The 18,537-nt window shown below is 36.1% G+C and overlaps 1 protein-coding gene across 3 annotated transcripts in view; it reads right to left on the reverse strand.

The window, feature by feature from the left end:
* The window catches only part of LOC124621542, a 135,015-nt gene that overhangs the window by 81,816 nt on the left and 34,662 nt on the right, over positions 1-18,537 (reverse strand). For all 3 annotated transcript variants that reach the window (XM_047147148.1, XM_047147151.1, XM_047147150.1), the window contains exons 5-6: positions 16,915-17,163; positions 4,065-4,196 (exon numbers count right to left, since the gene is read on the reverse strand). In XM_047147148.1, the coding sequence (XP_047003104.1) occupies positions 4,065-4,196; positions 16,915-17,163 (381 nt within the window). The remainder of the gene's footprint in view (positions 1-4,064; positions 4,197-16,914; positions 17,164-18,537) is intronic.

Raw genomic sequence — 18,537 nt, forward strand, 5'->3', positions numbered from 1 at the left:
AGACTTCATTCATCAGTTGAGGGACCTCATAACAAGTATTCAATCTTGCAAAGATTCAAGGCATGGTACAACACCCAGCAACATGCATTACAACTGTGAAACATTCATGCATATAATGCTTTGTGTTGATAGTGTTAAATCCTAGCTGCAGCCTTATTACACAGGTCTGCTCCATGTCTTATGAAGAGGACCACAAACACTGGACATAACACTAAGTGGCAAACTCACTACATTTTTTCATCAACCACATCAAACCAGCATACATGTTCCAAGATTTACTATCAACTGATGCACCATGGAACCACTCTCATCTGCAAGCACCACCACCACCCACACATATCCACTTCCAGAACACACAACAAGATCCAGATGATGTGAACACTTCCCTGAATGTGTTTTAGACCATGCTTTGCTCCCCCTGAGGGACCTGATGTAGCAATCAAGATTGCTGTCCACTGTGTTTGTGTTGTGTGTTTATGAGTATCTTTATCATGGCTTTCAAAGTATTTTCACACCAGCCACCAGAGGCACTGTGTTTCAGCACTTTAAAGTGTAACCTTCCTGGATGTCAATAGAGTACACAGTTACACATTATTCTCCTAAAGGGATGGATCTAACTACATGTAAACCTTCTCTTAAGCTGCTTTTCCTAACAAGATACTTTCCTTCTGTGGTGTGTTACATAAAATTATATTTCATGTGCCAGCCTGGCTGAACATTGCAACATGCAAAATTAGCTTGTTTGAATGGCCGATACCTTGCCTTCCCAAAAGCTTGATAATAAATCCAACTGGGAGATGCATACCATAGAACTGCTGAAGCGCCTAAACAAATCTCTATTTGCATTGCAAATGTTGTCAGGTGTAGATTATGTACAATGAAAAAAGTTACTATACTTCGCTTTCTTCCATTCCATAATGCCATATGGGATTACTTTTTAGGGTAATTCATCAAACCAAGATAAATCTTTTCTCTGTCCAAAAATATGTAATATGGATTATTTGTGATATGGAGTCAAGAACATCCTGCAGAGGCTTGCTCAGCGGGAACTAAGGATACTAACCGCTGCTTCCCAATGTCTTTATTCCTAAATGAATTTTCATCATTAAAAATATATCTCTTTTTCAAATGAGCCAGGCAATTCATGAAATCAGTACCTGAAATAAGGATAACTTTCACAATGATTTAAAGTCACTTAATTTGGTCCAGAAAGTTGTCCATTATCCAAGAACATACATTTTCAATAACTTGCCAGCAGTCATAAAAAGTTTACTAATAAATTTCAACGATTTATTGGTGGTCATCATATGCACATTTTCTTTAGTTATTCCACATCCATGAGAACCACTTAACTTGGTCCGTGTGGAAGATATTTGTAAATATTTATTGTTTATTCTCTTTTTCAGACATGTTCTATGCTCTGGAGGATCTCCTCACTATGGATCTACTGTAATGAAAAGTACAGCTTATCTAATCAAAGCTATAACATAATAAAATTCTGCTTTCTCATAAGCATCCAGCAATGTATGGGGTGCTACATGTCATATTTTGTTGACTCATAAATAACACAACCTGATGACTCACAAAATCAATCTACTTATAATGTGTGGATAAAAATCCTAGGTCAAGGTTGCTAAAATTCCTTTATTGATTACTAGTTTCAGCTCACTGACAAGCCATCTTCACATCTAAAATATAGATAATTGCATAAAGGAGATGAAGAATAGCAAAATACATTTGATATTTAAACTTCCATTCTATAATACACGCCAATAAAAGTTATTACTTAATTCAGTGCGTATCAGCCACCAGGCATTACACATCATAATAATCTGTTGAGCTGAATTGCTCTTGTTATGTAGCCACTTAAAAATTTTGAAAGCAAAGACATACAAAAGTACATTTTGATAATGATGTAAAGCTATAATCTTACCTAAAATAGGCTGCCAGGGTTACACAATTTACAACGTGTATCCAGTGCTCATACTGTCACACTTGTGTTTAAATGCAAGGTATCTGCGTTACGGCTGTCAGAGAACTGTCAGAGAGCTACTGCCTTGTTCCTGTAGTTACTGTTGCAAGTGATATGTCGTATTTACACCCACACATGGACTATAAGATAGCTACTTCTGTCAGTCATCTTGCTTTTAAATGCTAGAGTGGCAAAGTGAGCACTGGAGTTATATAAGGCTAATATTGTAAATTATGTAACCATGACAACCTACTTTAGGTAAGATTTACAGCTTTAAACCGCTCATCAAATGCACTTTCGTATCTCTCTATTTTTTTCACAATCTATAAACTTTTTCAATGTTTACATGACAACTAGAGCAATTCAGCTCAACAGATTATGATCATGTGTAAGGCATTGTGGCTGATATATACTGAATTAAGTAATAATTATATATAAAAACAAAGATGAGGTGACTTACCGAACGAAAGCGCTGGCAGTCTTTAAATATGTCTGCTTGTGTCTGTATGTGTGGATGGATATGTGCGTGTGTGCGAGTGTATACCTGTCCTTTTTTCCTCCCACGGTAAGTCTTTCCGCTCCCGGGATTGGAATGACTCCTTACCCTCTCCCTTAAAACCCACTTCCTTTCGTCTTCCCCTCTCCTTCCCTCTTTCCTGATGAGGCAACAGTTTGTTGCGAAAGCTTGAATTTTGTGTGTATGTTTGTGTTTGTTTGTGTGTCTATCGACCTGCCAGTGCTTTCGTTCGGTAAGTCACCTCATCTTTGTTTTTATATATAATTTTTCCCACGTGGAATGTTTCCTTCTATTATATTGATAGAATTAAGTAATAATTTTTATTGGTGTATATCATAGAAGAAAGTTTAAATATCAAATGTATTTTGCTATTGTTCACCTCATTCATGCAATTTCCTGTATTTTAGATCTAAAGATGGCTCTCAATGAGCTGAAACTAGTAATCAACAAAGGAATTATTGTAGTCTTGACATAGGATTTTTATCCACACATTTTAACATAACACATCACCTGTCTCCTGATTTGACAATGTCAAATAACAATGTAATATACTTACAATCTAGTTGGACAAAAATGGAAAATCTATAGGAGCATCAGTAAAAAAGAATTCCTGAAAGCTGGTGGCACAGTTGCCAGCTTTTATCTGTGAAGTGCAAATCGCTGTAGCGAAAACAATATTCAACTACAGAGCTACAACAACACTGACGTGTTGTCATAGAGACATACACAAAATTGCATTATGTGACTGGTTGGTGCAGATATGCACAGCAGCCATGCCAAGTCCATAGCAACTGTCATGGATCTTCCTTCACCTGTTCCACTACAACTGTATAAATAAGTAAGGAAGTATTGAGTACACCTATAGCTATATTCAAACTTTGTGAATTCATAAAAAAGTGTATGGGAGATTGTAATTTTTCTGATACGATCTGTTACTAGTGTCCTCCAGTTTAATTCACAGATGGAGTACAAGTGTTTATGCTTTTTTTTGTGCACATTTACTCTAATTTTATGTTCACAATCTATTCATAAACCAATACATGGAGAGGTGGAGAATATCAATAGACTTTTTTCCTCAGAATCAGTTCGTGGTACTGCTGAAGTTGAATTTTACAATATATTTATATATTTCTTGAAGTGTCCACCAGTGGAGACTTACCATCCTCTTCCTATAGACTTTCACCTTTATTATTTAATTTCTTTTCATTACACTTTCTTTTCTCCTCTGGTGTTCCCTAATTTTCTCCTATTATTTGGTATGTTCACATCCAATGTGATACCCTCCTACCTTCTACTGTTTTCCTTGTTTCTGAATTCTCAACAGCTCTCTCTGCATCAGCATTATATTAGATTCTTAGCAATTCAGCACTCGTCTATTACATTCTAAAGTTTCATTTTCTCAGAGGTGTCAGCTGTTTTTTTTTTTTTTTTTTTTTAGGGGGGGGGGGGGGGCGGTCTAGGATTCCAAGGCATATACCCATCTGTGCATAATCTTTTCTCACCCGAATCACAGATGCATGTGATTGTTTTTTTCCAAATTTAGAATTATTATTAGCAGAGAGAAACCACCCTTACCTTTTTTTCATTGACTTTGCTTTCACAATTAGGAAGGCTTTTCCATAAGAGACCGATACCATGACATTCTTCTGGCCACCATCGCTGATCAAACTTCAGAGAAATTATATCTAAAGGACTGTATATCATTCCCTGTAATGTCAAAAGAAAATTTAAATAACAAATGAAATAATTTTTCAGGTATTCACAAGCTGACATAAAACAAGTCCCCATACACAAAATTTAACTGAACAAAATTCACAAAAATGTGTTTCCTGTCTCACATTTTATACGATTTTATAACTAGGTACCATGCAATTATGATAAATCACAATATTTTCTTCACTGTACAATTTTCATTGCTAAAGATGTGCACATATCTGCTTTCAAAGGAGAGTGCTACATGCTGACCCATTTATGTTAGGCCTTCTGTTACCATAAAAGTGCAGGCATAACTGTTGCACAAATTACAAGCAATGACACAAGATAAGCATAGACATTTATCAAAATGTGTACTCACAGAAAGAAACATAACTAATAGATAATGTCCACACTGAATTACCGGGATGTGCAAGACATAATTAAACCATCTTCTTATCACTTTCAGTACATCAAGAGTTACAGTAAGGAAATCAGTTGGAATTTGGTAATTTCAAGATAAAATTAATAATCAAATCCTCATACATTCACATCCTACACCTCAAACAGATGAACTCCTAGTTAAACTTACACACCTGGAGTGGATTTCAAAAACAGATCTGAGTGATGGAAACACTGCCCAGGTCTGGAAGTTAGTGGAGCTTTAGTTTTCAATTCTGTTTGTTAATCAGCAGCCTATTGGTAAGTGGACTTTTTTCTTATATCTGTTTGAATGTAGTTTTATTTTGTGCATTATGAATGATAACACAACAAGTTCTATATAAATAATAAAGTGACAATTTTGAATATGTATACATATTATGTATACAAATATGCTTAGTTCTATTCTGTATCATGCAGTGATAAGTGCAGGGTGAACTTGGAAATTTGACACAAAATTCTCTAGTAGCACTTAGTGATTTACACATGGGTACCTTGTATAATAGCACACTATATTCTAATACAAGGATATTCTACAACAAAATCACAGGACATTATGTGCTTCTTTCACTTTCCAGTCACCCATATCTTCTCTTAAACCTTACAAATTCAGAATTCTGCAGCAAATAAACTGCTATTCAACAATACCATTACTCCTGCCAGCCAGTTAAGTCTTTATTCCATATTTCTCTTTCTCAGTCTTCCCCACTTTTGCACTCATCATTATACTACTACCAGGATTGTTCTTTCTCACCCTTAGCTCTCATTCTCTCTTTATTATATGCTATTTTTGAGAAATGGGTCTTTCGTTTAGCTCTAGCTATATCACTCATAAAGCAGTGTGATCTTCATGACAGTCTGACAATCTTTTTCAATGATTTTCCTTGTGTTGTTCTCAACTGAAATTTTTCATGCTTTCTGTTATTATTTATTAAGAAACTCCCATTTAAATCAGTATTCACTTTCAAGCTCCAACATTTCTGTTAACAATGACTGCTCGCTGACAAAAATGCTGCCTTTTATTTTAACCATTGGGCAACATAATCATTTATTTATAGGTTATCAGTTATGTATTTGTGTCTGTTTTGAATTGAGTGAATTATATCTATTCTAGTATTAATTCTTCATTTTTTTTTAAAAGAGAAAGACATTTTTTGTTCCAGAAGCTTGAGATTAAGCATTAACTTGTGTATTCCTTCAGTTATGATGAACCTTTCCTTACATATGGTAGGGCTATTTAAAACACATGTATCACATTTGAAGCAAATGATTTCACATTGCACTGTATGCATAACAAACAGTGACATCAACTATAGGTTACAGTTAACATAAAAAAACACATACTAATTCAATGTACCTGCTAACATCGGGAGATAATGATGATTTGATTTTACCTGTAACAATATTAGCACATTACGATCTGTGTAATACCTTGCATTACATATGGTAAAATAAACAACATAATAATAAAAAAAGAAAATGGGTTAAGATGAATCTGAGTCAATTAAAACACTAAATATAATCACACAACAGTAGCATCAGTTGACACCAACTTCAAACAGTCATATAATATTTAATGTTTCTAATATTTGATGTATGCATGCCCCCCCTTCTCCCCCCCCCCCCCCCCTCCCCTCCACGCATGCATACAGACGCACACGCGTGCACACGCGCGCACACACACACACACACACACACACACACACACACACACACACACAGTATTCTAAAGCCCTAAAATATATGGCAGTCATTCATTCTTTTCAATTACTGTTCTTGGGCTTCCCATGAAACCTTAAACAGACATCAAAGGTCAAACGTGAGAACTTATCACTCAGTAAAATCAACTTCATAATGAAATCAGTTGATGTTCATTGATGGCTGTCTTATTAAAAAGAAACTTAAAGTGCAATAAAATTGATATCTTAGTGTTGAGAACATAATATTCCCATAGAGACAACACATTAAAAAAGTATTGCACTTTTTTATCATGAAGATGCTACTTGGAAGTTCTGCTACAATATAATAGCAAAACAGACACATAAATAGCAATAATTTCAACATTTCCTGTTCATATGACTGCAACTTTCTCTTAATACCAGTACACTAGGAATGCAACTAAGCTGTAGGCTGAAATAACCAGTCAATGGTCTGGCCACCAAATGAAAGAAAGGAGAAAAAAATAAGGAAAAAATAAAATGGAAAGAAAATATGGAAAAATAGGAAATATAACCTGCATTAAGCATTAATATATGCTGGTAAATGTTCATACTGTGTTGGTGGTCAACAACTGTTTTCCACACCTAGTACTTTGAATGCAAGATAAACTACTGACTTGTATTACAGCTCATCATTTTAACTGCATAAAATTTTAAAATATGAAAAGAGCATACTGAAATGGTGCAAAAATGCAAAGAAATAAAAAGAAAAGTTATTACTCATTATAAACATGGCCCAGTCAACAAACAGGAAGACTCAAAGATGGACATTATTACATCCACAAGTAAGGATTATTTTTAACATTATGCAACTACAAACTATGGATGTTGGTAACATCAAACAGAGAAGAAAATAACAATGGCCTACCTTAATTACCAAGGTTTTTATTTTAATGGGTTAAACTAATCTGAGATAAAAATGAAAGTTGCCTGTGAGTTCCTTTTGGTACTCCTTGTTTGAGCTTATAGCTTTACATACCTTGTAATTCATATGATATGCTGATATGCATTTCATAGTGTGTGTGTGTGTGTGTGTGTGTGTGTGTGTGTGTGTGTTAATGTTGACTCAATTTTCAAACTAGGAGTTTCATTTCCAGTCCCTACAGGTTGTTACAAGTATACTAGAATTGCATAAACAGAGAATCAATTCAGGAATGGAAATTAATTCAACAATGAAAAATTTACTATCATAATCTGTTGAAATTGTATTGTAAGTGGAGTTTGTTCATATACTGTTTATACTAATTCCATTAAAATGTGCCAGCTGTTGGTCCAGTGTGATCTCCAGATATTCTGACATTTTGTTTATCTTATGGTTTAGACAAATATTTGGATACTTCGTTAGTAAATAATCAATTCACAATGAGTCTCTTTTCACAAATACATTTTTCTCAATTCCTGCACCCAGACATGTTTCACCATATCAGTACAAACTGAAATATTTATAAATATTTGAGAAATAAAAATGAGGATGAAAAACTACATTTAAGCTTTTTTGTTATTTGTACTGTGATATTTTTTACCTTAATTAGCAGTTTATATGACTCATGACACATTATTTTGTTTTCATTGGGTAGTAGCTTAGCATTTGCATTTGTGGGTGTGTGTACGCGCGCACACACATGCACACAAACACACATTCTTTTTTGTGTGCAAGTATCTGTGTGTGTGTGTGTGTGTGTGTTTTTTCTCCCACCTCTTTCCCCACCCACCTCACTTTCCCAAGAAGTCAACACCTTCTAGTTGCAGTCCTAAGAGCCCCTGGAACTTAGTATCTATGTTTGTTAGTTAATTGTTGTGAACCATTAAGTGATTAGCATGTTTGAAATGTAAACTGTTGCTTTTAGAGCTCTGAAGCTCAGAATATCTTGTTTTAAAGTTCCAAAAAGTCTGATCTACACGAATCAACAACAGTTTCAGATATTCTCTCCTCCTATATAAACTGAAGTTGCCTCCTTGCTTCTGTCTGTATATTCAGGCTAATCTCAGGAACTACAGTAAGAATTTTGATCCAGTTTTCAGTAATAGATGAACTGACTCACAAGGAAGATCCATGTGTATAATTTATAAATATTTTGTGGGAACTGACTGAACTACAATGAATAAAGCCCACCACCACTGTGAAAACAATGCCATCTAGTGGTGAATGGCAGAACTTACAAGCAAGCTCTGCACGGTGTGATGCAGCCAAGGCCAAACTAATTGCATGCGAATGCTCCGCTTGTTTTGACATAGCAACTGTCACCGAAATAAACTCATGCTGCAGTGTTTTTCTTCATCACTCTGCTGTAGAAGTGTGCACAGAATCAGCTAAGTGAGAAATCCTCACAATACAAACATTTATTTATATACGAAAGCTGACTTTGGAATTTTCCCATGTGTGAGACCAAATGTACAAGGACTGTGTGCTGATTTAAAACTCTAGATTCACTTATTTTACTGCTCATGTTGCTTATGCATAATCCTTCATTGACTGAATCAGTACCAATTTGTTTTGTCGTATACTGTGAAATTTCGAACGTTCATGAGTGCTGCAAAACTTGTACTGTTATCATCAATTTCACACTTAAACTTCATTGTGCTCACTTGAAATTTTAGGGGACAGTAGGCCTATCCTCATTCAAAACAATTGTTCTCTAATTTCACTGTACAATTATGTGAGAAATAGGTTATCTTTGACAATTTTCAGACACTTACAAAACTATACTTTCATAAGTTACTGGAATGAGTGTTTTGGATATGTAATTTATTTCATAGCAAATCATTATTCCTGCTTCACAGTACTGCCAAGGATACATCACTCCTGAATTTCAATGTATATCAATGCACATAAATGTGTGTTTTGCGTATTTTCAGAAGTTACCATTGTGCTTTGCATAATCTATGAGCAAACTGTAGTAAATCAGCACTTGTGATTTAGTTACTGTAGCAGACATTCTAAATAAAATATTGTGTTACATCCAGTTTTCCCTTAAAGAGGAGTAGCCATATATATTGTCTGCATCCATAATAAATAACACTGTTTTCGAGTTTACAAACAACTACAATTAACCTCAAAATGTTTCACAAAACTAGTAATTTTTACCACAGGTTTTTGTGTTGCCTTAATAGACATCTCATTTTGTGTATTTGCTTCTATTCTTGTGGGGAATCAGCAACTATTTAGCTGAACAGATTAAAAGATAATCAGCGGGCTTAACTTAAAGTTATTTTTTCACTGCCAATATGCAGCTCCATTTTGAATGCTGTTCTCGAACGCAGGGTGAATCAGTTGATGTTCATAAGCAGCTGGAAATTGCTCTGACTACCATCAAATGATTGGCAGCTGCTGTAAATCAGTGTGTTGGAAGAGCTTACAAGAGTCGTGTAGCTGTCATACTGGTACCAGAGGCACCTCCAGTATTATCCTATCTGTGGATCCTGCCTACTCTGCAGAAAGTACAGGATCTGTCATTACTTGTCCACTTGACTGCAAGTGGCATGTCCATCGTAAATCTAGATGGCCTGTACAGGGTGGACAGAGACCATGGAGGACTCAGGGTGTTGTACTGATCCCTCTAACCAACAAGTTTGAGGTGCTCCCTCTCACTGAAACTCAAACAGAGCCAGTGGGATTAACTTCAACTGTTTTATGGAATCCTGTTTTGTCCAGTGTTAAGAGGAGACAAGCACAAAAGGGTAGAGGTCTATGAATCATTGGCAGTTCAAACACATTGTGAATGATGGTAACCCTTAGAAAAATGGCAGCAAAGGACAGGCAAGGACACCAAGTGTACTCACTGTGTGTGCCGAGCGGCCTCATTCAACATGTTGAAGAGGCTATTCCAGCAGTCACTGGGGCAAATAGGTGCAATTGTCTGCACGTTGTGGCATACGTTGGAACAAATGATGCCTGTCATCTACGCTCCGAGTTCATACTTGGATCATTCCAGCTACTGGTAGAGAAGGAAGAGAAGACCAGCCTTCAGCATGGAGTTTCAATGAAGCTCACAATTTGCAACATTGTCCCCAGAACTGAACTTGACCCTTTGGTTCTGAGTTGAAGGCTCTGTGACAAGCTAGGCTATGGCTTTCTGGACTTGTGCCATAGCATTGAGAACTGTAGGGGCCCCCTAAGTGGGTCGAGTGTGCACTACACATCAGAGGCTGCTACTCAGGCAGCTGGCTGTGTGTGGGGCACACATGACGGTTTTTTAGATTAAGTGACTCTCCATCCAATCCAGATAACAATGTCTGTAGGGAACTTGAAAGTATCAGTGTAAGCTTGAAAGAAATGCCCCCACAGATCAGGGTATTAAAATCCTAATGGATCTAATTGCAACAAATACACCTGACCTTTTTGAGGATGGCATAGGGCTATAGATAGAGAGACGCTGAACGAAATGTGTTTGGCGGTCAAGAGAACAATGTGTAATGCCTTCAATGACTACCATAGCGCCGGCCGCGGTGGTCTAGCGGTTCTAGGCGCTCAGTCCGGAACCGCGCGACTGCTATGGTCGCAGGTTCGAATCCTGCCTCGGGCATGGATGTGTGTGATGTCCTTTGGTTAGTTAGGTTTAAATAATTCTGAGTTCTAGGGGACTGATGACCACAGATGTTAAGTCCCATAGTGCTCAGAGCCATTTGAACCATTTGAGTACCATAGCAGAATACTGTCAAATGATCTTTCAAAGAAACCGAAGAAATTCTGATCATATGTAAAAACTGTTATTGGTACCAAAATTAATGTCCAGACATGAACGCAAGCTGAAGGTAGCAAAGCAAAACCTGAAATGCTTCCGTTTTCATATGTTCCTTTACAAAGGAAAAGCAAGAAAGATTTCCCCAATTTAATCCACATACCACTGAAAAGATGAATAAAATAATCTCCAGGGTCCGATGTAATACCTGTCAGATTCTGTACTGAATTTGTGGCTAAGTTAGCCCCTCTTCTAACTATAATCTATTATAGTTCCCATGAACAAAACGCTGTGCCAGGTTCTTGGAAACAAGTACGTCACACCCCTCTACAAGAAGGGTAGTAGAAGTGATCCATAAAATTACCATCCCCTACCCTTGACATTAATTTGTTGTACAATCTTAGAACTTATTCTGAGCTCAAATATAATGAGGTATCTTGACCACAATGACCTTCTGAATGCCAACCAGCATGGGTTCTGAAAACATTGATCATGTGAAACCCAACTTGCACTTTTCTCACATGACATACTGAAAACTTTGGATCAAGGCAATCAGGTAGATGCAGTATTGCTTGGCTTCCAAAAAGCATTTGGCTTGGTACCACATCTATGCTTATTGTCAGAAGTTTGATCATATGGAGCACCAAGTGAAATTTGTGACTGGATTGAGGACTTTTTTGGTAGGGAGAATGCAGCAGGCTCTCTTGGATGGAGAATCATTGTCAGATGTAGAAGTAACTTTCAGTGTACCCCAGGGAAGTGTGTTGGGACTCTTGCTATTCATGTTGTACATTAATGCCTTGGAGATGATATTAATAGTACCACCTGACTTTTTGCAGATGATGCAGTTATCTATAATGAAGTACTGTCTGAAAGAACCTGCATAAATATTCAGTCAAATCTTCATAAGATTTCAAGGTGCTGCAAAGATTGGCATCTTGCTTTAAATGTTCAGAAATGTAAAATTGTGCACTTCACAAAATGAAAAAACATAACATCCTCTGACATTTATGAGCACATGGAAGTAAGGAGTCTTTTACCAGTCTTATGTATGATTACAAAGTGTCCAAAGAGTCACTGTTGGAACTGGCCAATTCATACAAATACCGGGGTGTAACATTCTACAGTCTACAAAGTGGACTGCTTACAAATCACTCATGTGGTCCATCCTAGAATATTGTTGAAGTGTCTGGAACCCTTACCAAATAGGATTAACTGGAGATATTAGGACTAAAGGGGGATATTGAATGTATACAGAGAAGGGCAGCACAAATTGCCAAGGTGTTTTTAATCCATAGGGGAGTGTCCCAGAGATACAGAAGAAATTGAGCTGGACTCTTGAAGATACTGAGAAAGTCTATTAACAAAGTTCCAAGAACCTGCTTTAAATGGTGACTCTAGGAATCTACTACACTCCCCTACATTTCACTCACATAGGGATCATGAGAATAACATTAGAATAATTAGTGTGCACACCGAGGCATTCAAACAATCATTCTTCTCAGGCTCTATATGTGAATGGAACAAGAAGAATCCTTAATAACTGGTACTATGAGATGTACCCTTTACCATGCACCTCATGGTGGTTTGCAGAGAATAGATGTAGTTGTAGGTGTAGATAAATTATGCAGCACTTGTTCAGATTAGCATGGTCAGTGTGGAAACAACTTAACATATTCACATAATAATGATTTGGACATTTTGAAATATTACATAAGAGTGGTAAAAGAATCTTGAAGAATCTTGACTTTCATGTGTTCATAAATGTTGGTGGATTTGTGAGCTTCTTGATATGGGCACTATCTTCTTGACATCTTAACTGTACAGGATAGAATGAGATTCAGAAATTCCTTGAGGATGACTACAGAAGATTTTCAAAGATTTCTACAAATGGTTAGGGGCTGTATTTCAAAAAAGGATGTCTATTTCAGAATTTCAATTCTTGCTTTACTCAGATTATCAATCACAATTTGCACTCATAATCCACTGTATATTCCTCGAACAATAGGCATAAACTTACTTAACATTGATGTATTCTAAGCAATTCTCTGAGAACAACTGCATTGTGAAAAAACATTCAGAGTCAAAATCTGTGCTTTTTGATTGTGTACACAAAGACTAAAATGTTTTCTAAAAAACTACTTCAGCATGGGATGCAATTTCATTCATTTATATACAGTTTTCCTTTTTCAGCAGCACTGCAGACAACTCAGCATCCAGTCTGCTGCTTTCCTTCATTCAAACCAACATTTGGGAACAAGTCTTTGCATCTAGGACAAAAATGTCTGCCACTAAGATCTAATTGAAGCAATGAGTCTCCACAATAAATCGCTGTATACTAAAGTTTACAAGAGGAATGCTGTCATGGGCTACACATCTAGATCAGGCATGTCTATTTCTTTTTCATTTTTTGTTTGTGTTTTTCGGACATGATCACTCAGGCAGCCTCCGATACATGATATGCTACAAATTAAAAGATATATATAATTACACATACACACATGTACGCTCTTGATTCACACAGAATATTTACATTGGTTGTAAACATATTAATTGCATTGTATTAAGTGCAGACTGGCTCAACTATGCTGAATTAAAGTTTCCCATCACATTTTTCTATCTTTATCTGAAACCTAATTCTAAGAACTAATGTAGGGATTTTGTTACAGTTTTCACTAATGCATACATATTTCATGGTCTATGTTTCCGTATATGATTTATGACTGCTGCACTAGACAAGTCCTCTGGCTGTAGATACTTAGTATGACCTGTGCAAAGCTGGACAGATTGCTAGTTAGCTAATAAAGTTGTCTTTGGCTGACATGCATGCATTTTAAGTTTTTTCTGTGTCACCATGTTGTCTGCATAATATCCTATCTGAAGTCCCTATTTTTTCTATTTCTTGATTCCTTTGTAAAGAATTTTTTTGTTTGAAGTGAATGTGAACATGTCTTTTTTTTTGGGGGGGGGGGGGGGGGGGGGATTTGGGACTGGATACCTGTTTTCTGTTTTGTGAGCACTACTCCTGTTGGTGGTTCCTTCTGTGTGACGTGTTGTTTCTTTACCCATTTCACAAACATTATGACTGAATTTTTCTACTTTAGGTATGTTACTTACATTCTTTAACACTGCAACAGTTCACATTTTACTTACACCAACCATGTAGTGGCCACCATTATTACCCAAAAAACATAGACGTAGACTTAATAATACTTAAATCCCAGATCATGACATACAAAAAATCATCAAGAAATTAGCATGTCCTTCCTACTTTGTCCTTTCTGCAAATAACAACTTCAATTTAGTCCTTAAAGATGGTGTAAAGACTAACTGAGAGAAAGCTCTTCTTTCCAAAACATCTACAAACTTTTTGGTCACTATGGTAGGATTTAAAAACTTGAACAATGAGCACCTTCAAGGTAATGCTAAAGCCACTGAATACAATGGACTGCAATAAAGAAACAATCATTGACATTCTCAAGACTCTGCCTAACATAGTTATTAAAAGTAAGAAATGAAAGAATGAAGTCCAGCAATAGGTGTTAATAAGAAAATTGAACCCTAGACATCTGTTATCCCAATCTCAGAATATAGATGTTGCAGCTTCATGTAACCTCTTAGGAACAGTGCTGTCAGAAAGAGATAGCACCTTAGGATAGTTCAAGTAAACTGCTTGATAAAGCTTTCTGCAACTGTTAATCATGGAGCATCAAGCAAAAATTCCATAAAAACAAGTAAAACAGCACTTTGATAAGCTTTGTGAGGATGAGAGGCTGAGAGAACCAGTCACAACTTTTTACGAACAGATTGCCACCACCACAACTAAATATGTGGTTTCAAGGAATTGAAGAAGCTACACTCACTTATGGAGCAATACAATTTCTATTTATATCTACTGTCTTTGACAAAGATGTTAAAAATGAAGTGCTTAAGTTACAGATAAATTTTTCTAATGGCATTTCTCCTCTGTTCCCAGCATAGTTCATGCAGTAAGAATTTGATTTAAAGTACAAATATCAATACTACTGCTGTACAAGAAGTGAAGTTACCAATTAAAGGTATTTCAGTTGTAGTCAATTACCATGGAGTAAGCACAGATTTACTGATGTTCCTAACAGTACTTGCGATTGCCCCAAAAGCTGGTTCTTTTTCTAAGCTATAAAACAATACAACAAAATTACTTATGTCCTACAAGTCAGAAATGGTCATCTTGTTTAGTAAAACTATCAACAGAAAATGTATATCTTCCAAATTATCTTTTCATTTCCATCTTGTCTTACCAAACTGTATTAGATATTATATCAATTTTGTGATTTTATTCTGTGTCAGAAGTAATTAATTTTTTCAACAAAGGGGTGAATAGCTCTTTCAGCTATTGACATATAAGTGAAAATATTGCTAAGACTATATTTCACTTGACTAAAACATTAAAGATTAAATGCACTACTATCTTTTTATATTCCATTCACAATAACGACAGGAGCAATCTCCTTTCGATGCAGCGGTCTTTAATTCAGTTGGTCATGGGTGTATATAGGTCAGGCCTGGTGGTCTAGTGGTAAAGTGCTTAGCTGGAAACAGAGGTTCTGGGATCAAATCCCAGCCAAACCAAGGAAATTTTGCCTTTAACCTGGCCTTCACTTCTCAATGATGTGAAGATCTGCCAGGAACCAATCGTGATTCGGATTCCATATAAAACTGTAGGTCCCTCTTACCCAGCAGGATTACTGGAGTAGGGTAGGGAGATGCAAGTCAGAGAATGGTGTCCACTTGAAAGATTTGAACCATATCTTTGAGCCACAAGAAATTATTATGGGTGTATATAGGCTGTTTCATTACAAGTGCCATCAGTCCCAAAGTATATGATTACGAGATACAAATAACTCCAGAATGAATTTTTTACTCTGTAGCAGAGTGTGTGCTGATATGAAACTTGTCTCGTTACAAATAACGATTTCACTGTGTCTTATTGTGATAACTGATAATCGAACAGAAAGGAAAGGTGAAGGAGAAGCCTGCTGCAGGTCTGTAGCATATCTTTTGTTTAAAAGCTATGACAACACTTCTGATATTGATATTACCACCAATAGACGAATTTCAAGCAATAGTTTATCATGCCATGACACCGTAAGAAGCAGTAAAATTAAAAACTGCAGGCTATTATTTATTTTCATACTACATTGACCTCAAAATCACATTCCAGCAGGCTGAGGGCAGTTCAGTTTTGTGTCAGTTTGTGAATCATGTTTATGTTGCTCAATAGATAATAATGTTATCTGCTAAAGGCCAAGATCCAAGTCTGATTCCTGGTCTGTCATGCTCTTTCATTCTGTACTGAAGTTACATTAAAAGTATTCACTTTACTGCAAACTCAGAAACTAATTCTGTAAAAAATCTATAGATTATGTCAAAGCTATTCTCTACCCTATCTGTTTTTGCAGAAGTGTAAGTCAGATAGATAGGACATGGAAACATCTGTGAAATTTAAGGAATTGGAAAGCACTGGTGAAAGCTCGATATTCTGAGTTAGGTTGTAAGGGGTAGCTGAATTACCCAGTTGGTAAAAATGCCCATGAACGACAGAAGTCAATATTCTATCTATAGTCTGGTATATGGTTGTAAACAGTCAAAAGGTTTCAGGTTTTCAAGTATTTACCTTTAAGACAACTAATGATTTGAAGTTAGTTGCCTGGATATGAACATGGATCACTTTTTTTATTATTAAAGCATATATAAATTTATTTAAGCAAACAAAAACATCATTTTCCCTGCATTACTGAAAAAAATGAGCAGTGTATCACACTTCAACTCTGACCCACAAATGAAACATTTCTATTTATAATTACTGCCATAAAACAACTAATTGAAAAGCTAGTTATAACAGGTGTGACTTACATTAATAGTATCAGGTGTATGGCACGGCAGTGCAGGAACAAAAGTGGAATCTCCTTGGGAATTCATCGTGGCTAATGGGACAGTAATTATAAGTAAATCAGCAATGTACACTGAGCCATCATCACACACTACTTCTACTTTTCCATCTCCATCTTCTATTTGAGATTCCCAATTAATCTTCGTCACTCTGTTATGCAAGTGAAGTTTCCCAGTCCACAGAAAGGTTTGAGTCTCATTAAAAGTGTTGTCCTAGGAATATAAAAAAAGCCATTACTCTTGATTGTGTTGACAATGTGCCTGTTACAAACACTGGTAAAGGCAAAAATTATCAGAATCAAACCACAGTAAATGTAATCTAACCACAAAAATACAACAATGGTCAGAACAATGTAAAATATTTGTGATGTAACATCACCTTCACAAAATCCTAAAAAATAAAAATTAACAATAAGCAAGACAGTTTTATGTAAATATTTAAAAAAAATTCACTTGCCAATACCACAATAAAGCTGCTGTGCTTAGGACAGCAGTAATTTTGAAATAAGAAAATTGTTCCCCACTCACACTTACAATGTTGCAGACTTGTTGCAGAAGTGCTCTTGAGCAATACCAACAGTCTCACAGATGAATTATTCAGCAGCCCATACTGCTAAAATATATGCAATATTTGTATTTATTAACCTAGATACAAAACAAGTGTTCAATCAGTAGAATAGCTTAAGGGGACAGGATTTTCTAGAGGAAAGTGTCAAAAAGATAGAATCAATATATATAGTGCATCATGGAATAAAGAGAATGACTACCTTTATAGCTGAGGCATTGCGTGGTCAACAGGCATATAAACAAGACTGAAAATATTGCTGAGCTTTTGAAAGATGTCCTCCTGCAGAGCCAACTCACACAGATGTAAACAGCTACACTGTCTCAGCCAGGACAAAGTAACTTTGTGTGTATATGTTCATTGTAACATGTTAACAAATTCATTTGAAGATGGAGCATTGCATGAATGATTATATGCATGTGTTTGGGTTGTTATTGGGCTATTTTCATTTTGATGGTATTTGGGCAGTGATACAAAGGCAACTGAACAATATGCACAGATTTTGCATTAGAAACTGGTCCTTGATTTAACTTAAATATTATGAGGGTAGTCATAAAGTTTTAATTATCACTTTAAAAAAATGAAGTTATGAGATTAATATTTTGCTTGTCTGCAAACACATGTCTGCAATCCTGGTTGACAGTGAAATCCCCTTTCCACAATACCACAGCAGTCCTCTAGAAGAACAAAATAATAATAACAGTGCAACCCAGTGATAAAGTATTGTGCAGTAACTTGTTTTTGCATTTGAAAGGGAATAATAATGCAACAGTCCATGTGAACATGGTGTAACAATGCACCATCATTTAACACAGTGACCAGGTGACACAGACACTTCCAGTTTGGTCAAAAAAGCCTGAATAACAAAGGTCAAAGTCACATACCATCTCTTTGTGAAGAAGTAGGAAACACAAGCATTGTACAGGTGCTGGGGCTCAAAGACTAGCAAATCAAAGTGACAGTGGAAAAAAGAGAAAATCAATCATAGATCACTTTTTCAATGTCTTTCGTGACATTCAGAA

The sequence above is a fragment of the Schistocerca americana genome, chromosome 1, assembly GCF_021461395.2.
Source record: "Schistocerca americana isolate TAMUIC-IGC-003095 chromosome 1, iqSchAmer2.1, whole genome shotgun sequence".
NCBI classification, from domain to species: Eukaryota; Metazoa; Arthropoda; class Insecta; order Orthoptera; family Acrididae; genus Schistocerca; species Schistocerca americana.